The sequence below is a fragment of the Bactrocera tryoni genome, chromosome 3, assembly GCF_016617805.1.
Source record: "Bactrocera tryoni isolate S06 chromosome 3, CSIRO_BtryS06_freeze2, whole genome shotgun sequence".
Lineage (NCBI taxonomy): Eukaryota > Metazoa > Arthropoda > Insecta > Diptera > Tephritidae > Bactrocera > Bactrocera tryoni.
The window spans coordinates 65,284,876-65,309,502 of NC_052501.1; the positions used below are offsets into that span (position 1 = coordinate 65,284,876).

The 24,627-nt window shown below is 33.8% G+C and overlaps 2 protein-coding genes across 4 annotated transcripts in view; one reads left to right on the forward strand and one right to left on the reverse strand.

The window, feature by feature from the left end:
• Window positions 1-384: 384 nt before the first annotated feature.
• On the reverse strand, window positions 385-4,121 carry LOC120771636 (serine protease grass-like). The gene is made up of 6 exons (XM_040099733.1): window positions 4,023-4,121; window positions 3,689-3,911; window positions 1,296-1,570; window positions 1,035-1,225; window positions 862-963; window positions 385-789 (listed from the first exon to the last, which is right to left on the reverse strand). Exons 1-6 carry the CDS (start codon window positions 4,049-4,051, stop codon window positions 449-451), a joined length of 1,161 nt encoding a protein of 386 aa, XP_039955667.1. The 5' UTR covers window positions 4,052-4,121; the 3' UTR covers window positions 385-448.
• An 8,922-nt stretch (window positions 4,122-13,043) lies between these two features.
• Window positions 13,044-24,627, forward strand: part of LOC120770916 (calbindin-32) — a 250,288-nt gene continuing 238,704 nt past the window's right edge. For 2 of the 3 annotated variants that reach the window (XM_040098610.1, XM_040098612.1), the window contains exon 1: window positions 13,044-13,382. The gene's annotated coding sequence lies outside the window, so the exon portion shown is untranslated. The remainder of the gene's footprint in view (window positions 13,383-24,627) is intronic. The other variant, XM_040098611.1, reaches the window with a different exon arrangement.

Here is a 24,627-nt window from a genome sequence, read left to right on the forward strand (position 1 = left end):
AACGCTTTGCTTTCCACGCTTCTCTCTGTTTTACCATCGCGTCGTGTGTTGTTTTTTCATCTTAATCGATTCGGTAAAATAAACATACACACATATTTTAAAAATGTGTGTTTGAAATAAACTAAAAATAAATAATAAAATAAAAATTACGACTCTTGCTTGTCAAATGCCCAATATTTTGCTTCGTTTAGCCTCGTATGCTTTTTATGTGAAGAAAAATTGGTTTGTGAATTTGCAAATGTGTCTCATCGAATAATTTTTCTGTTTTTGTTCAGACTGTTAACTTTAGGACGATATATGTAGAACTGTTTGTCTTAATAACTTTTTAAGCTTCATCTACCGTTCCTTAAACATTATTATAAATTGTGATGTTTGTATAAGTAGTTATGAGGTAGAGGAATTTTATATTATATTTTAAAATATATGTTAAATACAGCATTACAGTTCTTCATGTATTGTTCCCTATGATTTCTGTGATCCATGGCATGTATTGAAATAAATTTGAATAGGCAGCCGCATTAACATTTTCACCGCCGCAACCGGTTAAACCGAACGAAACAACACCAAATTGCACTTGACGCTTTATTATTACGGAATTGAATGTCTTAAACGGCACAGTTGCAAACAGAGGGCCACCAGAATCGCCCTTACAGGTATCGATTTTATTCTCACCGCCAGCACAAATGTGATCGTGGGTAATATTTATGCCGGCTGCAGCGAATATCCTCTGACAAACCTCACGTGGTTGCTGGGGAATTTGTGCATGCTGCAAAACATTTGTGTTATGACCTTTAAAAATAATATACATACATATATAAATTAAATATTTCTAGGTATTTTAATTCGAAAAAATAGATTTACTATTTTCGGTACGTCCCCAGCCGGCAATGTTAAAGTGTTGTATTTCATCGCTATGATCGTAGACGACTTGCGAAATTGGCAAACAAATGGGTCTAATATGTACTGAAATTAGCAAATAAATTACATCGTTATTTTAAAAATAAAAATAAAATATAAATCTATATCGAATCTACCTTCAGTTTTCACCTCACGTTTCAGTTTTAGTAAGGCCACATCATGCGTAAGGCGGGGAATCATATATTGAGGATGTTCGAAGATTTCCTCGATTTCATATTCCACCGGTGGCGGCAAACATAGGCGTATCGAAGAGCTAATACAGTCCACATCTGTAGAGAGATCATGTTCTCCCAAGCGCACACTAATTCTAAACGATTTTATAAGGATTTCATATTTAACAACATAAATATGAAACTGCAAGTGTTTTTGCGACTTACAATTGATCTGTTTTACAATGGGCAGCCGTCAACACGAATCTGGAGGTTATCAATGTACCACCACATAAAAATTGGCGACCCCTAACGTTGTATTTTAATAGTGCCATAAATGGATATTGACCTAGTCGCACTGTTTTTCCATTGGAAACACGATCCCCTGATAGTCGATTACATTTTACTTCCTCGAGTATAGCCAAGCCTTTAGGATTTAATTGTGATATGTAATTGGTGGCGGGGAAGTAATAATTGGTTCGGTTACAGCAAAGGTGGACTTGCTATAATAAAATAAAGCATATTTTTTAAGTTTTTAGTTGGAATTTTATGTGTTATGTTTGTTTTATTAACACGATTTTTTATTGAAATGTAGTGAAGTAGTAATCGATAACGCTATCACTTAGATCAGCATGTCAATTTGTGGAACAAAATCTGGGATTCCTTCGAAAAACATTGTTAATCACCTTTAAGGGTGCTGAAAGCCTTGGGAAGCATTAATGGTATTGATTATTAGTTTTAATATTGATAACTAGCGATAACAACGCGTCTCGAAGTTGTAAACATTGACTTACGGCAGCTAAACGAAACTCCGGATATGTTTTTCATTCTGTCAGCCTTAGTTGCGTTCATCTTAAAACCATTATTAGTTCTTTCATCTACCTAATATCTAGTTGAGATGGTTGGAATTGCGTAAAAGTAAATTTGATAACTGATCTATTCCTCAACCTTGTAGGTGGCCAAGTTCACTACCATGAAATACAGTTTTATGATAAATAGATGATACCGAACTTTCAATGTTATTTCGATAAAAATCGTCAACCATTGGAAATGACGTCCGTTGAATGTGTTGGAACAGATTTTTCGTAACACCCATCAATCTCTTGCCTTGAATGAAATTTTACCCCCAATCTGGTTAAAAATAAAAGAATAGTGGTTTTTTAAACTTTGTCTCGCTGGTCAAGGACTAGCTCCTGTACGACTGCGACATCCTTTTGAACTAGAATAGAATGCAGGCGATCTTCTGAACTACTTGCTTTTAGCAAAGGTCATCTTACCGCAGTTGTAGCGGTTCTTATTGGACATTGTCCAACAACAACGTTTAGGCTAAAAATCTTCACGAACGCAAGTTGCCAAAATTGTATGGAAGAGGGTGAGGTGGAAATATCAGGGTAATTTCTTTTCCATTGTCCAGCCTTTGAAAGATTAAGGATGAAACATCCCTGCAGTCTTACCTTTAGCGAACCAGGAGACATAGCCGAAACTGACAGTAGCTGAAGCGGTCATGTTATTTTTGTTTACTATTGTTTAGCATTTCATCAGACTTACGTTTCCTAATCATTCAACTTTAATAGGAATATTCACGTTCTGTAGAGAATGTGTTTCGCGCGCTTTGCTCAACTTATGGTCAACATAATCGGCATTCATTTTTGAATAATATTCGATTGAATAGACTACGTCCAGTACGCAGTGAAGAAAATATAGCAGCCGTTGCTGATACTGTATACGAAGACCGTGGAGAGTCGATTCGGGGCCGTTCGCAGCAACTCGGACTGACGAAAGGAACGACTTGACGCATACATGTCGAGATCGTACAGTTTTTGCAAGAACTGAAGCCGCTTGACCTTCCCAAGCGACTTCTATCTAGGCTCTATGGGCTTTTAAAACGTTCCAAGAAGATTCGAGTCAAAGTTTTTCAGCGATGAGGTCCATTTATGGCCTCTTTTGTCAACAAGCAAAAAAAGAGATTCAAGAGCTGTCATTTCATCCAGAAAAAATAACGGTATGGTGTCGTTTGTGGGCCGGTGGAATCATAGGTCCATATTTCTTCAAAAATGATGCCGGTGAGAACGTAACCGTCAATAGCGAGCGTTATCGCGCAATGATAAAACGACTATTTGATGCCTGAAATTGAAGCTCGTGATCTCGGCGAGATTTGGTTTCAACAAGATTGTGCTACTTCCTACACATCGAACCAATAAATGGATTTATTGAGAGAACACTTCGGTTAGCAGATAATGTTTATTTTTGGCACGGTCCATTGGCCACCAAAATTGTGTGATATCGCAACGTTAGACTTTTTCTTGTGCGAATATATAAAGTCTGAAGTCTATGCGGACAATATCGCTTCGATTCAGGCCTGGGAACAAAACATTAGGCGTGCCCATCGGCAGTTACTAGCCGAAATGCTCGATCTAGTCTTCGAAAATTGTACTCAACGGATGAACCATCTGATCATCAAAAAATAAATGCCAAAGAATGTTTTTTCGAATGTTAATAAACATTCCCCATTAAATTTGAAGTTTCTCTGTTTTTTCTTAAAAAAAAAAAAAAATTAGGGAACCTCGAAATGGGTCACCCTATGTATATGTATTAAAATTGGTAATGCTCATTGTACTTACATCATTTTGGCAAAACATTTTCTTCACTTCACTCGGATGTTGTATATTATTTTGTATTCTCCAATTTGTTAGATTTGCACATTCTGTATAAAGTAGACATAGTCCAGGCGAGCCATTTGGCGATCGGCAATTTATATCTTTATGTTCGTTTTCGAAAATAATCTGCTCATTATCGACAGCATTGGTGAGCATTAATATTTGCAGCATTATTATCAGCGTCAAACTTTGCGAATTAAAAGAAAGATCATAATTTACATACAAGTTTTATAACAAAATAACTTCAATGAGTTTATAGCACTTTGTTGTTGCTAATATAATTCTAATTACTACTTACTAAGAGCGATTAAACATTTGGTCCGTCATTGTGAGTTTTAAGCTAACACAACTGCCGTGCTCTAGTCGCTAACACAACTCAAAGATAAATGATAGAATAGCGCCTAAGCAAATCAAAAATTCAATTTAAGTCTTACTTGCTTACTTATATATAGTGCTTGGCTTACTCGCTTGAGAGTGTACGATTAAAGAGACGGGTACTCAGCATGCCATTTATATACCAATTACAACTAGTCGACGTTAGTATTTTGGTGCTGTGCGCCTAATTGTGTGCTTGGTTGATAGTGGGCTCAAATCTCATTTAAAGTGAAGTGGAGACTTTTGGAAACAGCTTATTTTTTTCTTATTATTATGGTCTTAAAAACAAAATTAGTTGTTTGGAGAATGCTGGCAACATGTGGAAACCAAAATCAAAACAATTTCATTCGACATCCGATTAAAACTAGAAAATTTCTTCAAAACAGTTAGCGACTGTGAGTACTCAAAAGCGAAAATATATTGTTTTGAGGCACCAGTTGCTTGAAATAATATTGCGCAATATTTTTTCAGCGGAATTTGCGTGTTTAAAACTCTCTATGAATTTAGTATAACTTATCAGACGTGCAGATAGGAATCATCTCGTGTAAGTTGCAAATCTGTGTAACTCAATATGGTGTGCTGGGTATATAATAGTTGAATTTCGTCATTCTTAAGTTGTTTCTTCATTCTTTTGATAAATTTACGAGGTCATTTCAATAAGTCTTTCTTTAAAGTGTAGACGGATTGGCAAAAGTCTGATGTTTTAAAAAAGTCATCATTAAAGCCGAACTTAGTAAATATTAAAATAACTCATTCATCAGTTACTATATGCATTATTACGTGCATGTCGGTTCAGGAGTTACTCAAGTCAACCAAAAAAGACCTAAAAAGGAAAAAGCATGTGATCGTGTGATCAAATATATCTCTCATATAACATCTGCATTCAATCAACAAAATAGAGGGATGAGGGACTATTCGCTAGAGCCAACTCGCTGGTCTTGAAAAGCTTCTTCAGCATACTTCAAAAGCTGAAATGATAAAATTTGTTAATTACTTTACGAATTCCTAGAAATTTAAAATATAATTTTGAGCGGGAATATTGTGGTTTTATAGTTTAATCGCCGAGGCACTGACTTATCAAACCACTACATTAAGTTTGAGCATATGCTGCTCATGAATGGGAATGTGCACTTATCGCTAAAGGAAACTTTGTAATAAGTGTGTTTATTGTTTATACATACTTATTATTATGATTCAGTGGGAATTCACCCTGAATAATAGCTGAGAGCACGCTTTGCAGTTACCAGCAATCCAAATATTTGACTTGAGCTTTTAAAAAGTACATGCATTTATAGTATTAGGGGTGCCCTTAGTAGTTAAAAATAAATAAATTTTTCATTAGAATATTATATGTATACAATATCTATATATCGGATAACTCCATTTGTAGAGTTTGGGCGAAATGATTTGCAAGTATTTTTGAGGTCGAACATTCATGTTCAGGAAATCCAATCGCTCGTCTCCCAATGCAGATAAAAAAATATAAGTTGTGTTCAGAAAAAACGGGGATTTTTCCCGTTCCTTAAAAATTAAGCAAACACTTCGTAGCTTGTTCGTGAATTCTTGGCTTAAAACATCTAACGTTGTTAAAGAGCTAAAAGCAATCTTAGAAATCGAGTTTGAGAAATATTTCGACGATTGGAAGAGGGGCTTCCCTAGGTGCATAATTTCGAATGGAAACTCTTTTCAAGGTGATAACATTAATAATAGTTTGTCAAAAAAGTCTTGCGGTATTTTTATTGAATTTTTTTTATAATGAAATTGAAATGAATTTTTGATGACTCATGCCCAGCTCTTGACCGATGCTACGGCTGCTACTATGTCGGTCTCTTTCGACCAATTCAGCGATTTTATCGCAATTTTCGACGACAGGCCTCCGGAGCGTGACGCATCTTTGACCACCTCTACACCAGAACGAAAACTTTGAAACCATCGTTGTGTGGTGGAAATGGAAACTGTATCGGGTCCATAAACTGCACAAATTTTATTGGCGGCTTGAGATGCATTCTTGCCTTTATCGTAGTAGTACTGTAAAATATGCCGTATTTTCTCTTTATTTTGCTCCATGTTTGCGACGCTATAACTCACGAACGACTTAAAAGAAACGACAATCAATCAAACACGTGTTAGCGTGTGAAATGAGCTTTCCAAAAAGGTATAGCATGACCCGATGCGACGAAAAAACTTGAACTACGCGCTTTCAGCGCCAATTAGCGAAAATACCGCAAGACTTTTTTGACAACCTATTATATGTATCTTGGCGAGCAAAAGATTGTTCTAGTATATTAGTTGCACAGGTCGTACCCCACGGTTGAATGCCATACATCCAAATCGGCTTTGTGACCGCATTGTATAAGAGCACTTTGTTGTCAAGGTTAAGTTTAGAGTTTTAGAGAGTTAATTAAAAGCCCATTTAAATTTGCAGCTCTTATCTGAATGCGAGTTATTTTACTGGATATATTATTTCTCCACGTGAGCCTTCTGTCTAGATGAGTACTCAGATATGTTACTTCATTCGCTTGGGGTACTAAAATATTGTTAATTTTAGCGAAAATATAATATGCTTAAACTTTTGTTTTTTCACATTTATACGCCAGTTGGGTAGCCATTCTTCAACAGAACTTAAGTGCTCCACTAATACATATTCTTGATGCTATTATGTGGCATTAGTAACGGCTCATAAAAGCTGTGTCATCTGCAAAAGTTGATGTCAATACATTATTAGCTTTTGGAAGATCTACTGTATATACAAGTTTAAAGTATGGAGTTGGACCTAAATCACTGTGCTGTGGTACACCAGCCCTTATATGTCCTTCATCAGATATTAACTCTTCTACATTAACCATAAATTGTCTATTATTTAAATAAGACACCAATGTTTTATACAATTCTAAAGGTAGAATTTTTGTAATCTTATATAAAGAGCCTTCATGCCCTGATCAAATGCCTGAGCTACATCTAGAAAGATTGCTGAACAGTACTACCTGTGCTCAAATGCTTTCCTTATTTCGTTAATAATTCTATTTACTTGCTCTATTGTGTCATGTTTTGTAGGAAACTCGAATTGGGCCGTTGGTGTTATATTATTTTCGTGGTAACACTTTTTCAATATTTGGTAACTCACTTAGTATTTTTGGGTTAATATATGTATTGTTATCATGTCCTGACGACTTTTTTGAATTAAGTTCTTTTATGATTCTAATAATTTCAGAAGTTGAAGTCTTAAAAGACTCGAGCAACTCGTTAGCTGCGTTGGGTAAGATTGACAGCTTGAAGTTGTTCTTTGAGCAGTTAGGTTGAAATACCTTTTCTAGGTGATTTGCAAAACAATTAGCCTTTATCCGTAATACGCTTTTTTTCATTTACAAGTTTCTCTCTATTATTGCTGTTTCTGAGACCAAGCGGCTTATAGTTCTTGTTTGGTTTCGCTAAGACAGCTGCGTTTTTTTTAATTAAAAAAAAAAAAAAGAAAATTCCCATTGTTTTTTAACGCAACCCGTTTATCTCGTTATAATAATTGCATAAAGTGATACAAAATGAACATCCCTAAAAGATGCGCTTGCATATACTGCACTTCTACTGAGCAACGTACGAAGGTGCTGATACAAATCCCACGTCTAATATGACTTTTATATAACTGGTCTACATGGGTTTTGTTGTTTTAGATATTTTATTGATTTTGGATATATTTGAGCTCCCTATTCATGAAACTATTAATGGTTTTATAGGATTTGCTCTTCTTTTTTAAATCCTTTTTTTTACTTTACATAAGATAAATAAAAAAAAAGAAACATGAAGCAAAATAATATGTATATTTATAATGTCGGTTTTTATTTGAAAAAAGCCTACAACGAAGACATATGTTTTATTTCAAAAAACTTTTTATTTGCAATTTTTCCAGTTGACAATCTCTTTTTAAGAACCAGCACTAATCTGCCAGCGATTCCAAAGACTTTGATATTTATACCCTGAACAGGGTATATTAAGTTTGTCACGAAGTTTGTAACACCCAGAAGTAAGCGTCGGAGACCCTATAAAGTATATATATAAATGATCAGTATGTTGAGCTGAGTCGATTTAGCCATGTCTGTCGGTCTGTCTGTCCTTCCGTCTGTCTGTATATATACGAACTAGTCCCTCAGTTTTTAAGATATCGTTTTGATATCGCCATTTTCTCTTCACGAAGCTGCTCATTTGTCGGAACGGCCGATATCGAACCACTATAACTTATAGCTGCCATACAAACTGAACGATCGGAATCGAGTGCTTGTATGGAAAACTTTCACATTTGTCAATATATTTTCCCAAAAGTTGGCACAGATTATTTTCTAAGATCATTATGTAAAAAACGAAGGAATTGTTCAGATCGGTTAACTATAGCGTATAGCTGCCATACAATCTGAACGATCGGAATCAAATGCTTGCATGGGAAACTTGCTCAATTAACGATTTACGAAATTTGGTATAAATTATTGTTTATAGAAATAATGTAATATCGAAAGAAATTGTTCAGATCGGCTCACTATAGCTTATGTAAAATCCGATATCCATACAAACCGAACGATCGGAATCAGGGTCTTTTGTGTGGAAAACTTTCGCATTTGATGTGGTATCTTCACAAAATTTGACACGGATTACTGCTTAAGGTAATAACATAATCTCCATGTTCAGATCGGATTACTATAGCATATATCTTCCTTACAAACTGGACACATAGTTACTAAAAGAAATACACCTGTGAAGGATATATTAGCTTCGGTGCACCCGAAGGTAACGTTTTTTCTTGTTTTCTTTTCTGTTATTTAGATCGTGCTGAAACCGCTCTATCTAGTCCTCACTGTCCGAAAAGTTATACAGGTGGTTGCGGAGATTAAGTTTAACTTGGTAATCTTATATGCTCCTTGAACCTGAAAGTTTGCGAGTATATTTTTTTTCAATTTCTTTATAAGTTACTGCTTTATATTTACCTAGGCAATTTTCGACTATCAGCCAAAACTAATCCAAGCTTAAATTTCCGGAGCAGCCATAGCCAATTCATATTACCATATTTGATGACCACTCCAAATTCCACATCTCAATTTTTCCTTTCTAAGTTTCAGAAATTTTAAAATTTGTAATTGAAACAAGCTTCTTCTACGTCCATCGCTTTGAAAATTTGCTTATATTATGTTATACAGTAACTTAAATTATTTTCCTCAACCAACAAATGGAATTAAATCGCGAACATTTTCGCGCGATTTTTTTTACAACTTTCGACGTGGCGTAACTTGACAATCAAGGACCACTCCAAGATGAGTTTCGGAAGGGCGCACAGTGGCATTTCGGCGGAAAAAATAGGATTTTTCCACTTTCCAATTTCAAAACTTTAATGATTTTGTTTTGTAAAGAAATATTTGGATAAGAAAAATTCAACAAGGTTTTTTATAAAAAGTTAAATTTTATAGTTAAAAAAACTAACAGAAGTCGAAGGAAAGTTATTCAATAAAATCAGATTAAAATTATTGTCCAAATTAAGAATTTTTTTTGTGTGTAAGTTTATAGCTATGGCTTTTCATTTACTTTTTAGTGAAAATATAGCACCACTTGTTTATAAAAAAAAATTTATTGAAATTGGCAAAGTAAGCTAATTTTAAAAATTTTTCAAAAATTATACTAAAAAATATCAATTTTTAATTTTTTGATGGAAAAAAACTTTATGTGCTTTACCTTGCTTAGCCCTCTTACTATAAAAAAATAAAAGTTCCGAGTCTGTACTTTCAATTAAAGAAAAAAAAACAACCGCCAATTACCGTCCCTTTTAGTAACATCGATTTTAATTTCAACAAATACTGATGTCTTCAATAGACTTATAACTTCGGATCCTTACATAAGTAGCTTAAGGCGTCATTCGAACAAAATTTCCTTAGAACTAGATCCCATTGTTAAAGATATGGTGCTGCATAATATTACAAATAAAAACTAACACAATTTTTCGCCTGTTACATATTCAATTAAAACATTGCATATTATATTGGATTTTTATCACGGTAAAGGTATAAATAACGTCACTTTGCGTTTAAGTTTAATTTTTTTTTCATCAGGAGAACTCAATTCAGAAGTGTCCCGAATTTCAAGTCCATAGGTCCAAAAATAAAAATTTTGGCAATTGCAGTTATATGGGAGGTGGGTGTGACAGTGGGCGGTTTTCCAAGATTTTTTCAAAATTTCTTAATTTAGTCCAGAGAAGTGCTTCTGCAAAGTTTCATTGTTGTACGATCACTCCTTCTATTTTTTTCCAAGAAATGTATGGAGCGGTGCCACAGTGGGGCGTCCAAAATCAGTTGTTGTTAATATTGACCTATTGAGATTGAGATAATTATGGGCATTAGTGGGACTAGCATTTGACTGTTAAAAAAATTTGTTTGCGTTGGATTCCATACAATTTGTCGCTCAAAAAAGGCTGGTGTTGATTGGTCGAGATAAATGTTAAGAAAATATCATAGCTGTGTTTCCAAACGGGGATTAACGGAGGATAATGGGAATTTACGCGCAAGAGCCCGAAAGTGAACAACAGTCAACCGCATGGTGATTCAATATGTGCCGGACTAGACCTGATTTGGGACCGAATGACTTCTTTTTATTCCCGTTCGTAAAAAATAAACTAAGGCACGTTTTGGAGATACCCCAATCAGAGTGGCAAAAGTGCGACAATTGGTTCAAACACATGTAAAAGTGTATAGATCTTAATGGAGAATATTTTGGTAAGCAATTAAGATATTTTTGTTAAGGTTTTAAAGGCAAAAAAAGGATGTATTTATGTTTTTTTTTGCGGCGACATGAGTAATATAATTTTATTAAATGTAATGACATATTATTGTACAACTTTTGAAGCATATTAGAAAAAATGTTCAATGAAAAATATTAATAAATAAGCCTGTGACGGTGAATCTTCAGAAGCGCCTTCAAAAAAAAAAAAAACTCGTTATAGGATCATCTGAAACAAAAAAAAATTATATGCGATTTAAAGGTGATGTATTTGTCGACTTGGAAGTAAAAAGCGCAATTTTAGCTCAAAAAAATGCGGTTAATTTGTTAATAAAAAATAGAAAAAAATGGAAAGAAATGGAAAAAAACTCCATCTGATTACCTGTTGATTTATGTGAAGAAGTAATGTTCAAATTTTCAAAAGGATCTGTTCAGTCGATTTTGAGTTCTAATATTCACGAACTTCGTTTTCGTGAAAATCGATTTGAAGTTTCAAAAGTTTCAAAGTCAGGTATCACGGCCGGTCGTTTAAAACGCTGTTACTCCCTTAGTTTGGCTATAATTGACTAAAAATTTGTACACAATATTCTCGACATATTGGTCGTTTAGAAAGAATAATGAAAAAATGCAAAAAAAAAGATTAAAACCTTAAGCTATGTTTCTACAAATATTGTAAGGAATTACATAAAAAATACCCCATCCGCTACTTAAACATCTGATCTAATATATACGTTTTTTCCACATTCACTGAACAACAGCTTCAAGAAGCCTCCAGCTTCTCAATCACTACCAGCGCTTTGAATTTACGTTTTTACTTAGTTAACGTGTCTTGCCTCTTTTTTGTTTTAAGCTTGTCATTCGTCTACGACTGGCCATTAGCTTCCGTACTCTTCACATATCATTTTTGTTTTGTTTGTATCGTTATTGCATGTATTTTTGGCTATTTTGTTTTTTTTTTCTGTTATTTTGTTAGCCGCGTCCAACAGTTTGTTGTGGAATAAAGCATGCCAGAGAGCATCAGACAAGAGAAAGAGTTGCCAAAAAGCTTTTTTTTTAATTTACTTGCAAAGGTGTGCTTTTGGTGCGCATGAGTGCTGAGCATAATTTCGTCAGGGCACCAACAATTTTGGCTTGGAAGGACGTGGTTGGAGTCTAGATGGCAGTGTGGTGAACTAGAGGAACAGTGTGTAGAAGCGTTAAATAATAATTGGTAAATTTAAAAAATCTAAATCTAGTAAAACTAGTTCGACATTTCCCTTGTTTGGCTTTACTAGTGATAAGATATGCATTAATATTTACGAGCAAAGGTGGCCATTGAGGCAGAAATGTAGAAAAATTATAGAAAGAGTTGTTTTAACTCAATTTCTGGACAAATTATTGTATATAAATTCACAATTTGTTTTACATAAAGTTCAAATTGTAGATTTAACCTCCTTTAAATCATAGAACAAATGAAGTTAATTGCTTAGCAATATCTTATTACTTAATCATCAGGAAAATAATATATACAACCTCAAAATGTGTTGGTCTTTCTGAGATGACTGGAAAAACTAAGAATAAATTATGTGAGATTATGATGTGAGAATTCTGCTATTCACTAATTGAAATTATTATTTAATTTCAACAACATTTCGTTAGCGAGTTTTATAAGGAACGTTGTACAACAGTTTTTTGTAGCCTTGGACCTTGTATATTACCACACTTTTAAGGTTTTCGATGTCACCTACTTTTCAACTATAACTAATAGGAAAACTAGTAATTCGCTTAGATGCGGTTCTTTACTCAGAGTACCTTACAATCACCCACCTGGACACAGCAACATTTGTTGCATCAACATGTTGCTGCTCGAAAATCACATTTTCATTCATAGCTGTGCGATATTTGTTGTTTTTATTGTTATTTACTTGTACCCCGTTACACACACGACGGAGGCCCAGGAATATTTTTTAGCGCACAACATACTCACGATATTCGAAATACAAAAAAAAAAAACAAAAAAAGAAAATAAAGAAAAGAAAAAAGTACACTCTTCCACACGGAAAAGCTCTCTTGGCCAATTGTGCTGTTGCTTTGGCTGTGGTGAATTGCTGTTGGCCAACATAGCGCACATATTTACGCCGTTGCAACATCAGCCGTTAGAGGAATTTTTTAAGCAAAAACCCTGCTTCAGGTCATAAACCAAACAGTCTGCAAAGGATTCTCAAAGCAAACGTTTCAGTATTTGAACGCTAGTAGCGACGCGCTCTTGAAAATCTTGTGTAGCAAATTCTAGGAAAGTGGTAATAAGAATAGAAAAAAAAACACAAATTATAAACTACATTTTGAAAAATAAATTTAAATATACTTTTTTTCCGTGTGAAAAAAAAAATATTTGGAAAGAAAATTGTGCAAACAAATTTTTAATATTTACCAACTAAATTTTATCTGCAATTAAGTGGTGTAAGCAAAGTTTCAGCGGAAGTGCACGCCAACACACAAGCCAACGGCCAGCAGACGAACAGTTAAGCAGGAAACGCAACAACTGCTCTCCAATTCACGGGTACATTTTATTTCAATATTTCTTGCGTATTTATCTTTGTATCCATTTTACGACCATTGAGGGTGTTTTATTTATTTTTAACCCATTGTCGTTTAAAATTTGTTGCTTGTGAGTGGGGTTGATGAATAAGTCAACTGTCTGCTATTTTTCTTGATATTTGTTTAACTTTTTTTTTGAGATAAAACTATTGCGTTGTTTATGAAAATTAAAGTATAAATTTTATATAAACTTATGCACATAAACACAATTACGCAGAGCAGTTTTAAATATATTGTATCAGGGCATATAGGAAATAGTTCATGCCGTTGTACGCCGGGTCGTATGCGTAACTTAAAAATTGCCTCACTGAAAAATAGTGTTTTTTATGTTCAGTTCTTGTCTGTAAGGTATAAGATTCTGTTCGAAAGTTGCTGAACATTGTAAATTTTAAAAGTACTAGTTTTTTGAAAAATGATGGTCTTCTTAATATGTGTTTTTAAGCATTTATTTTAGTAAGTATTGCAAAAGCATTTCTCTGCTTTGCTTTCTCAAATTTTAAATCAATTTGCTTGTTTTTGTACCAGCAGTTAATTCAATTTAAATAAGAATAAAAAATTTCACTTTATAAATTAATAACTATTACATTTTTATGATTATAAAATGAAGTTACTGGTCATAGAATTGAAAACGCCGTAAAGAAAATGAAAACGACTTTCGCCTACTTTTGCCAAACTTGTGGTGATTGATGTGATCTAGAAATTATAAATACTTTAAAGGCTTGCATGGTTGCAAAACAGCCTTTTTTCAAAATTTTTTTAACAATTTCTTTCTCATAAAAAAAATGAAATATTGAGTTAGAGTTTTTTATTGTTGCCAACATACACTATTAACAAAGAAATTCTGAAATTTTTGGAAAAAAATGTTAAACTCGGTCAATGCGACGCCATTTCCAGTGACCCCTCTGAAAAAATAAGTCTAAAGTGAAAAAATACATGTTTTAGATAAAACCTCAACATAGAACTTGGACGAAGGAAAAAAATTGAAAATTAGATTTTTGGAAGACATTTCTACCAAAAAATTTAATTAAAAAAATTGTGTTCGAAAAAAATCCTTTATCTAGGGTTTTAAGAATTGTATTTCAAAGATTTGTGTGAAATTTCATGAATATCGGTTGAGTAGTTCTCGAGAAATCCTGCCAACCTACTTCAAAAACACAGTTTAATAAAAAATGCGCTTAAAGAGGGCGTACTTAGCCTATCTATCCACAAGTTCTAGAGGCTGTATCTCGAAAACTATTACTCGAATCATCTTTAATCGGGTTTTTGAAACCCCTAAACACATGTAACGCCTTAAAACATTATTCATAACAAAGATCAAAGATCTAACACATGTTTGAATTGAAACTTTTAATAAAAGTTTGTTCTAGTTATGGCTTAATCGAAACAAAGAAACTCCTGTTTATACAAAAAAAAACTTGCCTCATTGAAATAAGCAAGTATTTCCTCACATGTTTGTAGTTATATACGGAGGCTAGGCACTTATTGGTATAGGTCTAATAGCAGATGGTATTTAAATTTGTGTACTTTAGAGTAATACTAAGCATGTTATGGAAATGTGATTATAGAAGTCGTGGGATCTATATAAACTATTTCTTCTTTCGGAGCCTAAAGCTATAAAAATATTTACTTCCAACACATTTCGCTACTGGGAAGGCAATAAAAAAGTGCTCAATCGTTAGTTGAATTGTCTTTTGACCATGTATTCAAGCTGAGGGAGGTATGTATATAAAAAAGTCAGTCAGCCAAAGAAGTAATAAAATAAAACGGTATATTTTAATTATTTCCAACCAATTGACTTTACAATGAAGAAGAAACAGTTACCTAAAATGTGCGTATATTTCAAAGTGAAAAATTTGTAATGTCGTTCGCTCCAAACTACATACATTGATAATCACATAAACAAAATCAAAATAAAGTTTTGCTGAAATATATGAGAGCAAAAGAAAACATTATTTAAATCAAAAGTAAAATATGTACTATGTGTTAGCGAGGAAAATTAAGAGAATTTAAAAATCAAAAACTAGAAAATAGTAATCGACAACTTCCTATAGAAATAAACATTTGCTTAAAACATGAAGAGTATTATATTAAATATGGTTGCCTTTATAAAGTTTAATATCATGGTGGAAAATTTCAAATAAATCTTCTATCGTGTGGGTGACATACATACTTTACTGCAATGTATAATACTGCATTGAATAGAAAATTTTCACAAAACAAAACTATGTGGCTCAAGTTTTCAGAATCTTTCCAGAACTTCTTCTGCAGTGACTTCAATGTCATGATGCGTGTGCAGCAACCGCAGGCCGATCAATCTATCCTGAAGCATGTTTGTCCTGAGCCACGTTCATGTGGCGAAGTGTCGAAAAAGAGCGTTCAGAGCTCGCCATTGGTGGTGTGCAGAAAATGCGAAGAAAACTATGAATTATGGTATAGGTCTATATTGCATTTCTTCAATGTTTCCAATGTACATAGTAGTCGATAACTTGTTGTCTTTTGATTTTTCCTTCTGCCCCCATTAGCACTGCCGGTGATCAAGTTCACCTTTGAGCTTCAAACGACGTTGTCATTATCCAAAAGGCCTTTGAATTTAATATTCTTCATTTCCTTGATTTTCAAAGCACATACTTTTTCTGGAAGCAGCAAACTCAGTTGAAATTCATGCAATACTTCTCTAGAATAGCGCGTCTTCAAATATTCACCGATTGTATCCAACAGAGGAATGGACACTGGGACCCCGTAGTAAATATTCTTCGCAAGTTATCACCAGAAATTTTCGTGTTTTGTTTGTCGGCCGCAGATTCTTAATTTTATTTGTCAACTTTCACTTCTGCCACCATTTTTTTGTCACTGAATAAATGGATCGAAAATGTTCCTCAGTTTTTTGTCTTTCGATTCTTTCTAAAGAATCACGCTGAGTGAATGAGAATATCACAAAAAATCCCAATTATAAATTGAAAATTACTAATAAGCCATTTACCCCTACTGAACTGTCCTCCCTCTGAATCCGCCACTGATTAACTATTTATTTGATTTTGAAAAGTCTTTTATACGAACTAAAGCCTATTAAAAAAATGCATTTGACGATTAAAAAACAAGTAAGGAAGAGCTAAGTTCGGGTGTCACCGAAAATTTTATACTCTCGCATGATAAAGTGATAATCGAGATTTCATTATCCGTCATTTACATATTTTTCAAATACCGTATTTTTGTAAAGTTTTATTCCGCTATCATCATTGGTTCCTAATGTATATACTCGTATTATACAGAGAAGGCATCAGATGGAATTCAAAATAGCGTTATATTAGAAGAAGAAGGCGTGGTTGTGAACCGATTTTTCGTGCATATCATCAGGGTGTTAAGAAAATGTTATATACCGAATTTGAATGAAATCGGTGGAGTAGTTCCTGAGATATGGTTTATGGTCCATAAGTGGGCGACGCCACGCCCATTTTCAATTTTTACAAAAAGCCGGGGCTTTTCAGCAGCTTCTTTCTGCCATTTCTTCGGTAAACTTTAATGTTTCTGAGGTTTTTTGTTAGTCGGTTAACGCACTTTTAGTGATTTTCACCATAACCTTTGTATGGGAGGTGGGCGTGGTTATTATCCGATTTCTTCCATTTTTGAACTGTATATGAAAATGCCTGAAAAAAACGACTCTATAGAGTTTGGTTGACATAGCTATAGTAGTTTCCGAGATATGTACAAAAAACTTAGTAGGGGGCGGAGCCATCTTTAGTAAAAAGTCAACTGGAAAGCTTATCTGTCTCACGAGTGTTTGAGATAAAAGTATTAAACTTAAAAATCAATCTAACGAGTTGAGTTACATTCATTTATCGTGGAAATATGTTACGCAATTGCTATTACTATATACACATATGTATGTATATGTCAAGCCATTGAGTAAGATCGGACCAGTAAAGCGGGTATTTCTTCACACTGCTTTTAGATGGAAAAACCAATCAATCATTTGCGGTAGACATAAAACCAAAAGAATACTTCATTCGATACACAAATTCATTATTAATGAATTGAATTCATTTATAGATAAGACATCAATTTGAATAATGCACTGAATCAGAGTGCAGTTGAATTTAAAGAGAACTCTTATTAGCCAGGAAAAACAAACGCCAAAAATAATTGTGTTGACGCAGACAAATAAAAATTCAAAGAGACACTCACTTATACAATGCACGAGTTATTAATTTAATTGCATAAGAAAGCAATAAAAGTCACAAATATTGAAATTTAAACATTTAAATAAATATTGAATTGAGTTGAAAGTGGGGACTATATTAGTTCTGCAAAGCTAGGTACGAGGGCTACTGCAATAACAAATGAGTATTCAATGGAAATAAATCAGTCTTGCAAAAGCAATTAATGAAATCAGAAGCCAAATCGGTATAAAATAGATAATGGGTTGTCAAAAAAGTCTTGCGGTATTTTTACTGATTTTGTTTTTTTTTGTGAAATTGAAATGAATTTTTGATGACTCATGCCCAGCTCTTGGCCGATGCTACGGCTGCTACTATGCCGGTCTCTTTCGACCAATTCAGCGATTTTTTCGCAATTTTCGACGACAGGCCTTCCGGAGCGTGGCGCATCTTCGACCACCTCTACACCAGAACGAAAACGTTGAAACCATCGTTGTGCGGTGGAAATGGAAACTGTATTGGGTCCATAAACTGCACAAATTTTATTGGCGGCTTCAGATGCATTTTTGCCTTTATCGTAGTAGTACTGTAAAATATGCCGTATTTGCTCTTTATTTTGCTCCATGTTTGCGGCGCTATAACTCACGAACGACTTAAAAGAAACGACAATCAATCTAACACGTGTTAGCGCGTGAAATGGACTTTCCAAAAAGGTATAGCATGACCCGATGCGACGAATAAAACTAGAACTACGCGCTTTCAGCGCCAACTAGCGAAAATACCGCAAGACTTTTTTGACAACCTAATATGATTTAAGTTGAGAAAAATATTTTCATTTTATTTGGCAACCTGATCAAGGCGTTTGAAGTGTCCATACACTGGAGAAAATTAAAAAGAATCGGTGCATTCCATATCATATTTATATTAGTTTTACATCTACTACGTCTCAATATTTGTCTACAAGAATGTATGACAAGAATAACAGCAAACTTGAGTTAAAACTGAAGAGATTTGTGACTAAAAGTTTGCTTACTCAACCAATACATAGACCTAAGGTGGATGTAATTACCTGTACCTTAAAAAATACCTTTTTAAATTGTTTCTACTGATTACTAAAGATATTTACTTTGAAATTACAAACTTTCAGTTAACCTAAGATTTTCATCTGCCAGCTACGAAATTTTGAAATATTTTTGTTGCAATGAATCGGAAGTGGTTAGTCAAAATAACAAAGCCCGTTGCTGTTTCGTCACATCTATGCTCGTAACCTTTGAGTTGCACTCTCGTGTCGAAAAAGATTCACGTGAAAGCAACAGAAAAACTAGCTACTTAAATTCAATAAAAGTGAATATATATAAGAGGTGATCCATTTTCAGGTTCACTAATTTTTTAAAGAAAAAACAAAGAAATTTCAAGTATAGTGGGGAATGTTTATTACCTTTCGAAACAACATTTTTCGGCATTTATGTTTGGAAGATTATCGCTTTCAAAGGTTGGACGCGGCTACGTCTCAGGTGGTCCATCCATTGAGTACAATTTTTGATGACTCGATGATCGACGATTACGTTCTCACCGGCATCATTTTTAAAGAAATATGAACCGATGATTCCACCGGCCCACAAACCACACCAAACTGTTGTTTTTTCTGGATAAAATGACAGCTTTTTGAATCGTTTCAGATTACTCTACGTTGCTAATGCGACAAGTTTGCTTGTTAACATTCCCAATAAGCCAGAAATGGGCCTTATCGTTGAAAAAATTTGACTCGAAAATGTCGGATCTTCTTGGAGCTTTTCAAGAGCTCATGAAGCGAAGTCATGTCGCTTGAGAAGGTCGAGCGGCTTCAGTACTTCCACAAGCTGTATTTTGTACGCTTTCCTCTCCTTGGGTCACCCAGTTAATTCATTAATATCGTACAATTGTTTGGTCTCCTGTTATGTAATATAATAGTTTGTACTATTCGCCATTATTCAAGTTTCATAAATTGGACTCAAGTTTCAAGTTGTCGTGTATCGTTTTCAGCTTATGGTAGAAATAATATAATATATAGTAAAAATTCCAATCAACTGCTTTTTTTTTAATTAAATATTTTTGGTTCTGAAATGTAATAATACATGAATACACACATTTCGCTTTCATTCATGAGAAATATAAAGCCTTTGGCAACGCCGACCGCAACGTTTTTTATTGTTTCTAATTGAGACCGCAACGTAAAGGAATTAGCAGCTAATTGGTTTTATGCGCTTTGTTTGTTCTTTTATTTAAAAATTGTTTTTTTTTTCATTCAAGGCATTGAAATTATAATTTCTTGCTCTGATTTGCTTAATCGAAATAAAATTTTTTTTAATAATTTCCGTTATATATACATACATACATACATATGCTTGTAAAGTGCATAAGCATGTTTGCATAAATTTGATGCGGCTCATTAAACGTCACAGTGGAATTTCCTGTTTATACTCATTTACAAATAGGCAATTATTATTGCAAAATACTCTGTACTGTGTAAAAAGAATCATATTAAGCAGTGGAAAAGATTTCTTTCCATGCTGAGCAAAATTCATACCACTTTATAATGAATTAAGATTTTCCACTTACGTCAGCATTAAGCGTGAAATATCAGCGCTCGTGTTTTTCCGATTTGTAATAGAAGCATGAATGGCTTACATATTTGTATGTACTATGTACATATATAAGTAGCCAGTAACACAGCCCAACACTCAATTTGCTTCTTTGAATTTATCAACTGATTCTAGTTAATCAGTTTGTCTCTATCAGCTCTAGTTTTCATGATATAGCTTTTTTATACCCTCTACTTAACTTATGAACTGAAAAAAAAATAAATATTTTTTTAATTTTGTCGGGCTGTGTAATCAATTAGCAATATGTATAATATAGTGAAGAAATATGAAATTTTCCGTATATAAATACGCCAAGAAAATCGATTTTTCATCAAAATTATTTTAATTATTTATAAAAAATGTATATCAATGAGAGAACATCTCCGTTTAATTACTAAAAATATATATTTAAAAAGTGTTGTTGGGTTAAAATTTGAGACTAAGAGGTTTAGCCGTAATCTTTCTCACCGCCTTTAACAACAACCAGTTGTCTTGGTTCAAAGTTTGGCCTTGTACTACCAAGCACTCTGAAACACCTTTTCAAATTAGCGTGTAACTTCGAAAGTACTCACCACAATAATATGAAATTTTCTCCTTGTATTCTTAAATATATGTATGTTAAGAAAAAATAAATAAAAAAAAATCGATTTTTTGAAAATTTTAACTGTATATGGTATAACCCCTGAAAGAAAAAATTATCTTGTTCGAGATCTTTGAAATGAAAATCTATTATTGCCATCGATAAAAATATATGCATATAATAGTATAATAGTAGTCTTTGTTTCCTCAAATTTTGGAGAGTGCAGAATCGAACAAACATCGGGCATAGACTGACATAATAAAATAGAGCTAAGAGATTATACGTAGGTTGCTTTTTTTTCGGGGTTAGAGAACAAAAACAGATAAGTCATCGAATATTGCTTTATTGTTTTTCAAAATAATCTCAAATAAAATCTTTTGTATACACTCTTGTGCGTTTGAACTAATTGTCGGAGCACTTTTGCTAATCAGTTTAAGGTATCTCCAAACTATAGTTTCTGAACGCATCTATCACCTCTTCTAATGTCGCAAAACGGTGACCTATTAGTTTATCTTTTACATACGGGAGTAAAAAGAAGTAATTTGGTCCCAAGTCAGTATTATATGGTGGATGACTTATCAAATTGATGTTATAGGGGCTCAAAAGCGCCGTTTCGATGTGTGAGAGTTTGTATTGTCGTGGTGCAGAGTGATCCGTCTTCGGCGGTTGGTTTTTCTGTGTTATTGAAAGGCAAATGGCAACCAAATGGTTGTGTACTACTCAAAATTTACACTTGTTTTAGTGGTATGATTGCGTTGTTCTAGTGGTTCAAAAAAACAGGTAACCATTTGCTTGGAAGTGCTTCTTACGCGAATAGTTTTTGTTGGATTCGGCTCATTTCGAAACACTTATACAGTCGACTGCTGTTTACGTTTGAGCTCCACGATTCATCACTTGTCTCCTCAGCCACGATTCAGAGTTTCATAGTTCTGCCGCAGTTTGGGATTACAAGAGTCTTCATATTCCACATGCACCCATTCAACTGTTCCAAAGTGTATAAAGTTAAAATAATAGTTTCTCATTAGTAAACAAGTAAGCCGAGAATTAAAGATAAAAGATCTGAAAAAATATTTGCTAAGGACAGTGCAGGAAAAAAATAGATTATTCACCTAACTTAATATTATTGTGTAACTATAACCAGTTTTTAATGAAAATTTGCAACAAAATTCGAAATTTTTCGTTCAAAGAGTAGAATTGCAATAAATTTTAGATCACATTCTTAGAAAAAATAGGTATTTTGCATAAATGAAAACATTTTGTATATAAAAAAGAATAGATAAGTATTAATTCCATTTCCTGCTCATCAAATTGCTATGTTGACTCACTTCAATAAATCCTTCCCGAAAATGGTGTGCAGCAGCTTATTAGAAACCGAAACATCAGCCATTGCACGAATCATTGAATTATAGCATTCAAGGCAGGATAATAAATTAGACCGCAGTAAAGAAGCGCCACATAAATTTTCAACTTAATAGACGTTATAAATTTATTACATTTTCACTGTATAAAATTTGTAAGTTATTACGTTTTGAATTATTTATAAAAATGACCACAAAGCGCATGAAGTTCGTAAATATCAAATTCAAAGAAAAATAAGGAAATTTAATAAATTCGTCATATTTTGCGAAGGAAAATAGTTTACTTTAGAAATATATGGCGCATCTGGTTGGAATGTTAGAGTATCATGAAAAATAAAATTGTTTTCTTGGAGTAATAATTCAGTTCAAAGAAATATTTTTAAAACCAATTACTTACATTTAACACAGTTTATACTTTATGAATATAAACATTATTTCGCCAAAAAAAATTGTATTGAAATATACTCGCAGTTGAAATATGCCAAATATGTTTGAAGTGTTAATTACAAGGCGATAAAAACTTGCAGTCAGCTGCTGTACTCGCTGCTAACGAGAAATTCCATCACAACGGCGACGACTGCGTTGCCCGTCGAGTTGGTGATAAATAGTACCTACGTATGTGGCATGTGAGTGCGTAAATCATTATGCGCGTGAGTATGCCTGGGGGTATTTGTAGAATTCATAAGGCATTCATGATTTTTAATGGGCGATTAAAGGAATTTGTGCACTTACTCACTAAAAGGAAGAAAATTTCATAATAAGAATGGAACACTATGTATGTATGTATGTATAGTTAATATAGATATTAAAATATCAGTCAGTTATTGGTGCGGATAGATTTCAAATACTCCTTCGTAATACCAGTACACGATCATAGTTTACGAATTATCTAAAACGCCCGAAAAAAAAATGCATAAAATCGCGTTCTGCCTCTGGGAATAGGTGAGAACTTAGAATAAGAGCATACCATAAATTGAAGAATAAGCTCAGCAAAATTTTTGGGATATTTAATGGGTTGTCAAAAAAATCTTGCGGTATTTTTATTGATTTTTTTTTTATTGGAATTGAAATGAATTTTCGATTGCTCATGACCAGCTCTTGACCGATGCCGGTCTCTTTCGACCAATTCAGCGATTTTATCGCAATTTTCGACGACAGGCCTTCCGGAGCGTGACGCATCTTTGACCACCTCTACACCAGAACGAAAACTTTGAAACCATCGTTGTGCGGTGGAAATGGAAACTGTATCGGGTCCTTAAACTGCACAAATTTTATTGGCGGCTTGAGATGCATTTTTACCTTTATCGCAGTAGTACTGTAAAATATGCCGTATTTTCTCTTTATTTTGCTCCATGTTTGCGACGCTATAACTCACGAACGACTTGAAAGAAACGACAATCAATCAAACACGTGTTAGCGCGTGAAATGAGCTTTCCAAAAAGGTATAGCATGACCCGATGCGACGAATAAACCTAGAACTACGCGCTTTCAGCGCCAACTAGCGAAAATACCGCAAGACTTTTTTGACAACCTAATATATAGCGTACGGTACAAGTAGGTGTGTACCGTAGTGACAAAACATCACTGAAATAGAAAATTCCAACAATAAACTCGAAGTTGCACAGTATATCTGCACTCGTGCTCGGTTCTTCATCACTATCTGAAGAGTCCTTGGGTTCATTTTCATAAGTATCTTTCGTAAGTTCACCGAAAGCGTCTATGAACGTCACAAAATCATCCGAATATTTATTTGTTTAATTGTGGATTTTTTATGCCCTGTGGATCCGCCCTTTATTAGTGAGAGATCAATGTGATATGACAATTTTTAAGCAAATTGGTTGCCATCGTTTCAATTTCATAGAAATATTTAGCTTTCATAGCTGGCTACATATTTCTTGAGAAGATTGGACAGTTAAAGGAATATCTCTAAAAGCAACATACTTGTATTTACCCTGTCAAGATCATTTAGAGTTGGAAATTTGTATGTAAAAGCTAAAGGTGGATATAATTACTATGTTCTGTCCAGTATACTCGTGTTGGTATTTTTGTGAAGGGTTACCACCAGTTTCATAATTTTGGATTCCAAAACATGTACGGAAGAGCTAAGTTCGGGCGTAACCGTACATACTCTTGCAACTTGCTAGAATCAAAGCCAGGGAAATACTTTAAGGTGTTGGAAAAAATTCATAATAAAAATGTTGTGTTACAATCAAATTCGGCATTTTATTAACTTATAGACTCACTAAATTTGATTACTCTATTTTATTCATGGTGTCCTCATATGCCTTATATATTTTAGCTTAGCTTTTTTAATTAGCTTGATTTTAATACAAATATTTCGTGTCCGAGGAAAACATCAACCAGAGGATCCAAAGTTGTTATACGAGTATTGGACCTTGACCATGGTGTAGACCAATTCATTTATACTCAGCGCTAAACAACTGATTGACTTAACTTTTGGCATTGCTCAAGTATACTCGATAACATGTTTTTC